The sequence below is a fragment of the Plectropomus leopardus genome, chromosome 11 (assembly GCF_008729295.1).
Source record: "Plectropomus leopardus isolate mb chromosome 11, YSFRI_Pleo_2.0, whole genome shotgun sequence".
Lineage (NCBI taxonomy): Eukaryota > Metazoa > Chordata > Actinopteri > Perciformes > Serranidae > Plectropomus > Plectropomus leopardus.
Window position 1 is genome coordinate 6,103,493 of NC_056473.1, and position 11,865 is coordinate 6,115,357.

The 11,865-nt window shown below is 37.2% G+C and overlaps 1 protein-coding gene across 1 annotated transcript; it reads right to left on the reverse strand.

Moving 5' to 3' along the window:
• Positions 1-18: 18 nt before the first annotated feature.
• On the reverse strand, positions 19-8,023 carry fads2 (fatty acid desaturase 2). The gene is made up of 13 exons (XM_042495628.1): positions 7,857-8,023; positions 7,034-7,309; positions 5,545-5,655; positions 5,045-5,242; positions 4,858-4,959; positions 3,626-3,751; positions 3,473-3,533; positions 3,155-3,231; positions 2,057-2,154; positions 1,639-1,735; positions 1,479-1,558; positions 342-467; positions 19-182 (listed from the first exon to the last, which is right to left on the reverse strand). Exons 2-13 carry the CDS (start codon positions 7,244-7,246, stop codon positions 131-133), a joined length of 1,341 nt encoding a protein of 446 aa, XP_042351562.1. The 5' UTR covers positions 7,247-7,309; positions 7,857-8,023; the 3' UTR covers positions 19-130.
• Positions 8,024-11,865: the final 3,842 nt, after the last annotated feature.

Consider the following 11,865-nt stretch of genomic DNA (forward strand, 5'->3'; position numbering starts at 1 on the left):
TATAACACCAAGGCTAAGAAAAGATCATTCCCACACTATTAACTGGATTATAAAACCAAACGGATACAATCGATTTATGATGCAGAAGAGGAGAAAAAAGAGCACTCCTTGTAGGCTGTTGAGAATAAAATCATTTATGGAGATATGCGTCAAGCCAGAGGTCGCCTGAATTTTTCAGTGACCTGAAAAAAACCCAACAACATACAGTTACTGTCTTTTTGTCACCTCGTTCTGTCCTCATTAGTCTGTCAGCTGCACTGCATTTGTTCTCTCGCTTTTAACAACCTCAGTGTGTCTCATCTTGGCAGTAAATAATAAGCTATTATTAATGGCAGACTTACCTGAAAACATCAGCGAGGCCTCGCCACATTGTTTTCACCTGGTAAGGAATCCCATGTTTCTCACACAGTGCACGGACCAGTGGGGCCACCAGGTGGTAGTTGTGGCGCGGCATTGTGGGAAACAAACTGCAGAGACAAAAAAGTAAAAAAAGAAAAAGTCATCCAACATGTCTCAATAGCCGTTTTTCAATTAAAATGAATAATAATAAAAATCAAAGCAATGTCATTCAGTGAAGGATGGCTGCTAACTTGTAAGCAGCAAAATGTGCAACGTCCGACTAAAAGTAAACCAGTTCACACTGAGTAAAAAGTAATAGTTTGGAGTTCAGATTTGCTGAATGTTTATCATCTTATAAATGATACTGCACAGTGAAGAAAGCAATATGTTTACTCTGCTGTTTAAGGAATAAAAACACAGCAAATGAGATACGTGATACGAAATATATTTTTTTAATAAAGTTTTTTTTTTTTTTAGTGCAAATCAGTAAAATGCTAGTTGGATATTCAAGCTATAGCTGACAAACAAGAAATGACAAACAACAAAATCCTTGCAGTTCTAATGTGTTTGAGCTTTTTAAAATTAAGTTTCCTGTTTTCTCTGTTTTCTGACAGAGAACTATTATGTTTTTTTGTGGTGTTTTTTTTTTTTTTTACTAAAGATTTTCTGTATTTTTCCTGATGAAGATTAGCTAACAAGGTTTTTTCCCCCAAAATATTTTTTTGATGTTATTGAGTCATGTAGTTCTTATGTACTAAACTAACACTTCAGAGTTTTCAGGGGCTTATGCAGCTATGAGATTGTTAAAATGTCATATTCGGTATACTCTACATTTGCTCGTTACGTGTTATGTTTCCCTTAAGTTCAGACCATTTCCACTGACATTTAAAATAAAGATGAGTAGTTTAGAGCAGTGTTTGGCTGCACAGTTTGAGTTTGTAATAGTTGCCCTCTGCCCCTTAAAGGATAAAACTACTGACTACAAACAGTTGATGAAGATAACTGTGTGCTGCAGGTTCCTTCAGAGATGTTTGATGGACTTTTTTAACTCAGTTGCAGGAGTTTTGTGTCTGTTTTTTTCCTACAAACTTTGTACTGGGGAACTCATTCTCTGCTCAGACTCAGAATCACTGACTTACTGGTGTTCAATTTGAAAGTTGAGGTGTCCACTGAACCAGTCGTTGAAGGGGGACTGCTTGATATTACAGGTGGCATGTAACTAAAGAAGAGGATGAGACAAAAAATAAGGTAACACATCACTAGAGCCTTCAGCTGACTGTTTCCTCATAAAGCAGGTACCTGCATAGACAGCCAGTCCTGGTGCCTCTCGTGGTCAATGTCCATCGGCAGATGATTCATCTGAGTCACCCACACGAACCAGTGACTCTCCAAAAACCTGTCATTCACAACATCACAGCAGCTGAACAATGTGTTACACCGTGTCATCAAGGTGTTGAATATAAACATCGTGTCATTTCCTAATTCTTTCTAAGGAGTTTGTTAGTTGAACTTAAAGGTATTTTAAAAAGAAAATCAGTAAGTAATTTATTAATGAATTTTATATTAGCACAAACCAGCTCTTCACTGTAAGTTTCATTTGTGTTTTAAAATGTTCAGTGCTGCATTCAGAGCATGTGTTACAAGATATTTGTCAGTGTGCGTGTGGTTTGATGGCAATGCAGCATTATGTCGAGTGTGTGTAAGGCTTGGTGTTTACCTGACGAAGCTGATGAGCACCACTGAGCCAAATAGGCCATACATGGGTATGTAACAGCCCAGGTAGCGCAGGTAGTAAGACATGGACCAAGCCAGATCCTTCACAAGAAAGGAAGGTTAATATGAACGATATTTATTAAGATTCATATCTTTCTAAATCTCAACTCTTATCTTTACTTTGCCAACATATAACCTGACATATCTTCGACCAGGGGCCGGCAACCTGCAGCTCCAGAGCTGCATACAGCACTTTAGCCCCTATGGCTCTGACTAAAAATGATAGGCAGATAAAATGAATTACTTTAAATTTCATTTATTTATTTTCATTTTTGGTGATTCTTAGATTCTACAACTTGTGTAGTCTATACACAGAATTTAAAATAAAATAAAATAAAATAAATGTCCTCAACTAAAATGTGTTTCTCACGACAAACATTACGGCCTGGTGCCTTTTCCTTTAAATTTTGCCGAACCTCAACAGTGATAGTTAGCTTTGAGTCTCCCTTGCAGAGCAAGCTAGATTTAAAATCCAAAAACAGGTAGTCTCAAAAGAAAATGGAGAATTTAATAGTGTGTGGACAAATTTGCTGAACCAAATAATCATATGCAGTCCACTGCAGAGAAGCCACCTTGTGGATAAACATATTAATGAATACTTATTTCCACCTATTAGTAATGTTGATGGGCAATTCTAGACTTAATATGCTGTTACCTTCTAGGGTTGCAATGGTGTGAGATTTTCATGGTGCGAAACAGTGTCAGAAAATATATCAGTTTCACAGTACACGGTATAAAATTATTATTATTAGTTACCTTTGGAGGGATGTTTTTTGGTTAAACAAACGTTTTGTTATAACTGAAACTTGAAACCAGTTTTTTTTTAATAGAAATATGTATAAAACATCTCAATTTAGAAAATAAACAAAATAAAGGAGTGATGCCTTGTCTGGTTGCATTATTTTTCATACCACGATATACCTTGAATCTGGTAAACAGCTGCAGCTCTATTATGGCTCTCATATATGTTTTGCAGGTCCAGACATTTAATGACTTGATTAGAAAGAAACTCTTGATATGAACAATGACGGCAGCATCTTACCACCCAGTCATGACGGGAAATCATGGTGCGTATTATCTGAATGTGGAAGTAAACTGGAATGAGCAGCGGTGGTCCAACTGAAGGAGAGGAAGATAAAGATTATTCAATACCAGAGAAACTCTGTTGTCAGCCATCTGTATACAGTATATTGACATGCAAAATTTTGTTGATCCCAGTACCTGGTGCAAAACAAAAAGCATGAATGAGTGAAAGATTTTGTGTGAGTGAAGCAAACATTTAGAGTACAACACAACACAAAACAGGTACAAACTTCTAGTAAAGTTTCCATAGCTTTTTAAATGACTCTAGGAAACATACCAAGAAAGAAGTACTGGTGTTGGTAGTGGTAGGGCATATATTTGATCTTTTTTATGCCGTACTGTAACAGAGAGGAATACTGCGTTAGGATGAGCAGCTACTTAAAGACTGAGTACTACAAGTTTTAAAAAATCATACATATTAATAACTTGCCTCCACTGGCTGAGTGGCTCCAACTACAAAGATGTGCAACATGTTGACATCAGGGTCCTTACTGAAGATGTTGGGTTTAGCATGGTGCTGGAAATGCCGGTGATTCCACCAGTTGGCAGACGCTCCCTGAGAAAATAATCTTTAGTAACACTTTCCATAAAGACCACATCAATAATGCATTGTGACAGTATTCATACAGATGTTTTTTATGTGTTTTTTTTAATGTATTTATTTTTATTGTTTTTATGCTATTCTGTTGATAGTTGAGATCTTTAGAAGGCAAGACAAATTTTATCTCATCACATCTCATTTTCATGATAATGCCTTGATGATTCTTTATGACTACACTCATAAACGCACATAATGTTTACTGATGCACCATATCAAAAGTCATAAAGCATTATAGACATGACTTATAATGAGTATCAGGTGTCTTATGGATGCTCTTGACTAGTTAAAAAGTAGAGATTGACTGATGGAGCTTATAATGCATTATAAATACATAAATTCTCCTTTTCACACATTAACAATCAACTGTAGTAAGGACTCATATTGTAATATAACAGCCCATGCAGTATCAGTTATCAGTTATCATGGTATCATTGTATGTGTCAAGTTAAGTGAGCTACATATTAACCCTTAGAAACCTGGATCAATGTCATTGTGCTAAGTATTAATACCATTAAAGGTTTATCCTCGAGCATAAATGTTTGAATTCTTTCAAAAAATGTGGGGAAAAGACAATGAACAAGTTGACAAGAAATATTCCGCAAATCTCAAGACATTTTGAAATTATTAAAAATAAGCAAGGGAAAAATGTCCTTTAAATTATATCTATAATTAACATAATCATATATTGAAAATTATGTTACAGTTTTTTTAAATTATAGCTATAGCTATTTTCTAGCATTTTCTTTTCAGATAATTTCCTTGGGGTTTGTTTTGCTTGCCCTGCTAATGCTGAATTTTTACTAACCTCTTGCTAATGTTTGGCTTAGTGGCTCATCTTACCATGTTTTCAAAGGAAAATAAATCAATTTGCCCATGTTTCCAAGGGTTAATGCATTTATAATAATGTATGCTTCATCATAATATGTCAATGTTGGTGTTAAGTAAAGTAAAATCATTTTCATGCATTTTTAAGAATTTATGCCCCATCACAAATGATTAATGTTGACCATACACTAGAATACAAATTTCAGAAAAAATATACCACTGAGACTGCAAATCACCTTCAAATGGCCGATGGCAAACTTGTGCAATATGTGATTCCAGCTGGACTTCTTGAAGACAGACAGGTGGCCAAAGTCGTGCTGCAGCCACCCAGCCTGCAACTACAGAAGAAGAAGAAGAGAAACAAGCATTAACTTGTGGTTTGTCTGCAACATTGAGGTAAAGAGGGGTTGCTGCTCGAGTCACCTGAGCGGTCGCCAGCATGATGGAGCTCAGAAGCGTCATTGTCCAGCTAGTTCCCCAGACCCAGATGATGAGCCAGGCGAGGGCCTCAAGCAGCAGGATGTGACCCAGGTGGAGGCAGAAGAACAAAGGCCGAGCTTCAAACAGGCCCTCGCTCTCTGCCCGGGCACGTAAAGTGTGGAAATCCTGTATGATTGTTGCCTGACAGCAGAGAGGAAGAAATACATTTTGCCTGTATTTTAAGTGAAATATGTTCTCACAGCGTCTAAGTTCAGTTTGAGTTATTTAACAGCTGATGAAACACGAGTGTCCAGAATCTCAGATGTGCCGGAACACTGTCAGACTCATGAATGACAAAACAGATCTGTGAATGATCTGACCGACTCTTCTTCTTCAGGTGTCTCTGTACACGGTATCCATCCTGCCATGTAATTACACTGAGACTAAAACTGCTTCATCAATAATGAGATGTTTTTTTATTTGAAGAATGAGACTGATCTCACATTTTTGTTTCGGTCCTGGCTGGGCTCTGTCACTGCCAGCTCTCCGATCAGCAGGGGCTTAAGAAACTTTCGCACAGACTTTAAATCGGGATGAAACGCAGTAAACGCCTCCTGGAAAACAAATGAGAAATTAGGAATCGTGAGATGATCAATGGGGCACAGGAGAAATTAAAAAAAAAAACTTGAACTAATTTTCAGACTTTTCTCAAATATTTGATATTTTTGTGAAATACTAGATAATAACAGTTATCTAAATGAAACAGATGGAGTTTAGATGGAAAAAGTCTCTTTAATGTGCATTTTGTAATATCTGGACATGATTTTAGTTTAAAAAATTACAAAAATTAACTAACCCTTTCAACAGAGTGTGAAGAAGTAACACCTCTGCCATTATGTCCAAGATGCCTACGTATGCGATTCTGTTTTTTCAACATGTTTATGAATATACAAACATGATTGACTTGTTTACAGCCAGTAGAATACAGATATATAGCACAGTAAACTTGGTTTACCTAAGTCGCTAAAACTTAGACAGACTGATTCAGTTAAACTTGTCATTTTTTTTAAGTTGCAACAACTTCACAATATTAAGTAAATATTTAGCTTCATTTAAAGTAACCTAACAATTATACATTAAGTAAACATCAGGTAAGATTAACAGATATATTTACGTACATACTTCGAGGTTATCGGTTTCCTAATTTTTTTTTTGTAAAATCAACTTGTCAGATGTGACAGTAGGCAGTTTTACTGTACAGATTTGCACAAACCTTACGCAATACTTTTAAAATGTTGCCAGAGATAGTTGCATTTCCACTGAGTGATGTTATGCAACTTTTCCTGATTGATTGAAACGTTTGATTGGCATGGCGATGGATGTTAGCAGGTTTATTTCTATTGCAGCCACAGCACTAGTTGTCATTATTTCCAATCGAAGGCCACATAGGCGTGTTTCCATTGCAGTTTTGCAAAATATGGCTTTTTCTAATTCCCTGAAATACCACCTTATGCGAGCATAAAAACCTTTTTTGTGATAAATGGGAGTATTCTTTTAAATTGATGTTTCCATTATTTTACATTCGCAATTTCAATTTGTGCAATTTGAGGGTTAATGGAAAACCACCTTGTGTGGTAAAAATGAGTGAGGACAGCAAACGCTGAAAGGTTTAAAACAGGCAATTAATTTATTACACAAACTGAAAAACAACAATAATGTTTGTTCACTTACTGACCCCTGGCCCTTTGTCATATTGCAAAAGTGGGCCCCAGGCAAAGCAAGTTGAGTATGCCAGATTTAAATAATTCTGCACAATAAATACTTTTACTTTTGGTACTTGAAACATATTTTGATGCTAATACTTTTGTACTAAAGGGCTTAAAACCAGCACCTGTAACTTTATAATGGTACTTTTACCATAGTAAAAACCCCGAGTACTTCTGCACCACTTTGTATTAATATACAATAACCTCATTAAAACAACATCTTTACCGTGGCATCCTCTCCAGCATAGTGGCTGATGACCCGGATCCCTCCTGGGTGGCTCTTGGCCCACTGCGTGATGTTGTAAACCTTTCGATCGATCACCAGCCACTGGTCATTCCTGCTGCAGTGACTCTGCACCTCCTCCCAGGTGTACACACCACCAGCTCGCCCGCTGCCGCTCTGCTCTGCTGGCTCCGTCAGCTGGCCTCCGCCCCCCATCCTCACTGCTGCCTCTGGCTCCACCTGCACACTGAAGGGCCAGACAGCCACAAAGTTTGACACCTGGATGTTAAGAGAAGAAGGAGAGAGTGCGGTCAGAGACTGTGCAGAGGGAGCAGCACTGAGAGGGAGAGGTTTTTAACCTGTTGCTCTCTTTACTGTAACCACCCAAATGATTGTAACACCAGAGAAGTCAGACAAAGAGCAGAGCAACATCTTCACTAATAATTTATGATGAAATCCGACAACCAGTAGGCTGTTGGTGAAACATGGCGCTTTTTCACATATGGAGTTTGCATCATTTGTCGACACTAACCTTTTGGATACATGCAACAAAATAAGACACTGAAAATAATCTATATTTAGCCTGTAGGTGCGTTTTTGTGCGAGTATTCATGTCCACAGCGGCGCATTTACGCAATAAGTCGCACTTGATCACAATACTAAGCATTAAATGTGTGAAAACAGGACACAAAACAAACCCATCAAACCTCAAACAGCGTATCGATTGGCGTTTATCACCCGTGTATTGATTCAACAATAATCGCAGAGCGCGGCTGGCACGCTGCGCAGGCCCGCTGCGTGAAGATGAAAAATATTCCACACTTACAGTTTCCAGATTTTGGCTACTCTCCCCGGGGTTCGGTCACACTGACACACCGGCTCACTTTATCTGCTCCCGTTCCTTTCAGAGCCATTTCAGATAGTAAACATCCCCAAAATTCATCCTCTTGTCTTCCCCAATATGTTCACGGACTCATTCACCCACTCATTCAGTACAAATTCCGAGCCGATCATTCGAGGGTTTCTGGGCCAATCGGCGTACAGTATATCCTGGACCGCTGGCTGATGTGCAATAGGCTCAACAAGCAGCTCGTCTGAATATCACACAGTCTGCTCTGTCTGTGCGCTCACACGGAAACAGCCGCTCCTACACATCCACCATTAGATCATCAACACTAGGCTATATTATATTAATACTGAGACACAATATACTTTATTATATATTGATTACAATGTTACTTGGCATTATCACTGTACAATATCAAATATGATCATAGCAGTAGCTTAGTCTCCATTCTCAGATATTTATTCCATTACATTATAGTTTACGGCTTTCTATCTATCTATCTATCTATCTATCTATCCATTCAGGGCTGTAGCCATGGAGTCAACATCAGGGGGACTACCCCTATGATGTAGTTACCAACTGTGAATGTACAGTCAAATGTTTAAGTGTTATGCCACTGTGTAATTTATTGTAAAATATTACTGTTAATACAAGTAATATCATGTTAATCCCTGGAAATAATCACAACATTTCCATATCTACATCACTGTATCATTTTTACAATATTTTTTGTGGCATATTGGAGTTACACCCTGTAAAATCCTGGAAATTTGTGCACTAATATTTCACAGTAAATTACTATAAAAATGATACAGTGACTTACTGTGAAAGTAGCTAGTAGCACAAACATTTTACAGTCTATCTATCTATCTGAATGTTTAATATTTTATTTATTTATGTTGTTTAGTTCAAAGTAGTTTAAATGTGCCTTTTTTTTCCTGACCAACACTGTCAAATGGGAAAACAGATCTCCTCAAAATGATCTAAATTCACTGACCTTGAATTAATGTTGTAAAACAACATAATATGACAACAGGTTGTCAAATGTGCAAGTAAACGTTTTGCATAATGTATTTTTTGTCCCTGCAGTTTTGAAACATCCATCTGCAAAAACTTTGCAAAAAATGGACAAACTGGTTAATGTGAGAACATTTGTGGGGACAGCATATCTTTAAAGCCATTTATATGGATCTTAAATGCATTTTTGTTGTGACAAAGCAATCACCGTCTTATTACAATGCAGTTTGACACTTCAGTGATGAGTAACCACAGAGCCAGCACAGTCAGAGGTCATATAACTGTATTTTAAGCACATGACTGTTGCCATCCCTTAAACTCATGCATGTTTTCATGGCCTGAAAATTTAAAGACTGGAGAGTTTTTTTTAATGTTATGTTGTTTTCTTATTGTTAACAATATGATATATATTATAAATTATGAATTAGGTGTGTTGCAGTCTCCCTCTCCACCAGCAGATGATGCAGATGTGCTCCTTTATTCAGACACTTTGCTTGCCCTGATTTAACCCCGAGGATGCAACAGCAGGTGTCATTTCAGTATTGTGTTACATCTGTCATCATCCAGAAATACATGCAACAATGTAATATAACCCAAATGTGATGTTTCATTATTAATACTCTTAGCTGATGGAAAATAACCGTTGAAGTTCACACTTGTTTTGGGTTTCTATAGTTTTGCTGTCCTTCCGTATGTTTCTGTGTCTGGCTGGGTCATGCAACTGCTTCATCTGCATTCAACACATTCACCTCAGCAGTCACATCCATTCAGGGCCGCGGGTCTCTGTCTGTCTGTCTGCTGCTTACAGTCCATTGTGTCATTTCAGGGTCGTTTGAATGCGATGCAGAAATTTGCAAATCAGCTCTTTTGGTCCTCAGCATATCAGACAGGATTATCCTCAAGCAGCGTGCGGCCTGTCTCCCTGTTTGTCCGCTTCTTCTGCCACAGCTCATCAGGCTGACAGAAGCGCTGCACATCTGACCCCAGCAGCTTTTCTAGGCTTTTCTTCAGTATCGCAAGCAACAACACACGCTGTCAATCACAACACATGTCTGCTATTGTCAAGAATTCAATAAAGGATTATTTGGAATAAGTTTGAGGTAGTGGTACTTTGCATTTTAGGAGACTTCCAGCTCTCCTGCCTTGTAAAACAGACATATTGCACTTTTTACTGCACTACATTTATCTCATGGCTGAAACTTTGTTGTTACTTTTGTAGGATTAGGATTCTATATTCAAAACATGTGATGACCTCTTATGATGTATTGCTCCAGATTATACCCAATAGAACATACAATACTACGTAAAGTCTATGAGCAATATATATATAAAAAGCAATATAAAGAAATTAAGGCATTCATAATTTTAGAGAAGATGCTTATTTACAGTGAATACCATTACCTGTTCAGCTAAAATGAACAATAATCACTTGCTAAAAATACTGAATCACAAGTGAAATGTCCTGCATTATGAAGTAGTACTAAAGTTGGCAAAGTAGGCAATTAAAAGCATGTAAGCAGCAAAAGTAATAATAAGGCAGCACAACGGCATCTGTCGGGGTTTTATTATTTTTAAATTATTAATAAATAAGTTTACTGAGTTTACTGCATTATTGGATTCATACTACTGATGCATAACTTTGAAAGCAACATTATAATGCTGTCGCTTATTGAGGATGTCAAGGTCAATAATAACGCCTCATATGTTTCGTCTGTAAAATCTTAATCTGCAAAATAACTAGTTATATAAGCGTCGTGGAAAAAAAAAGTACAATATCTCCCTCTGAAATTTAGTGAAACTGAAGTACAAAGTAATAAAGTATAACATGGAAATCTCCAAGTACAAGTACCTCAACGTTATACTTTATAGTACTTGAATAAATGCACGCAGAGTCGCTATATTCAATTCTTTGTGCCCTCAGTAAGCAGTTATAATGGAGTATTTTTACACAGTTTTAACTAGAGGATGATGTGAATATTCCTCCACTGGATAAAGTTAGCTTGTGCTGTAACTGCTGTTGCTCCTTCATTTAAAACTTGCTCTGGGCTCATCCGAATTTGAGAGCTATTTTGAGGCACAGTGTATGAATATATTCCAGTCCTGTCACATTCATTCACACAACGTCACTGTGGCAGCTGGTAAAACTTTTAAACCTACTCCACCACATCTATCTAATGATTCTTTGCAAATCAATATCAAAAAATGTACAACAATGCACTGATTATTCTTAGTGCTCAGGCTAAACACTTAAAGGTTGGCAGCAGTTTTCAGGTTGTTTTTGTGTCTGTTCTGTGTCAAAACAAAGTCGTATGAAGTTTGTCGTCACAGCTTTTTAATTGGTCTGTAAAAACCTGCTGGAGCTCCTGTCTGTTGTGTTTGATACAAACCAGCTCTAAAGTTCCCATCTTTGGGGGTCAAGGAGACTGTGTGGTGATTAGTCTCCTGGCCTCTTACTATAATGTGTTATGTAGCATTGTGTATTTACAGTGGTGGAACGAATATTAAGTATGACAGCAGAAAAAAAATACTGCAGTGAAATGAAATACAATACAAGCACAGTTGTATCATCAGCACAAAATGTACTTACAGTGGTTATACAGTGTTTTATTATTGTAACTGGCTGAGGTGTATTTTTCAGGATTTTTTTCAGTTTCAGATTTTTAATGGACTCCAGACCATTAAAGTTACAGTGTATGATCCATAACAGTGCAACATATTTTTGAAATGTATGTTTTTTTTTACATTATAACTTCATTTGGAGAGTAATTTAACTGTCAAATTAATGCAGTGGAATAAGAAGTACAACGTTATCCTCTGATAGTAGTGAAGTAGAATTATGAGGGGTAACATGGAAATATTGAAGTAAAGTACCTCAAAACTGTGTATTTTGGGTTCTGGTTAAGGTTTTAAACTATTTATTTTCTTACATTAGTGCAGACATAACCTGCACTGTTAGTGCATTAAAGTGTGA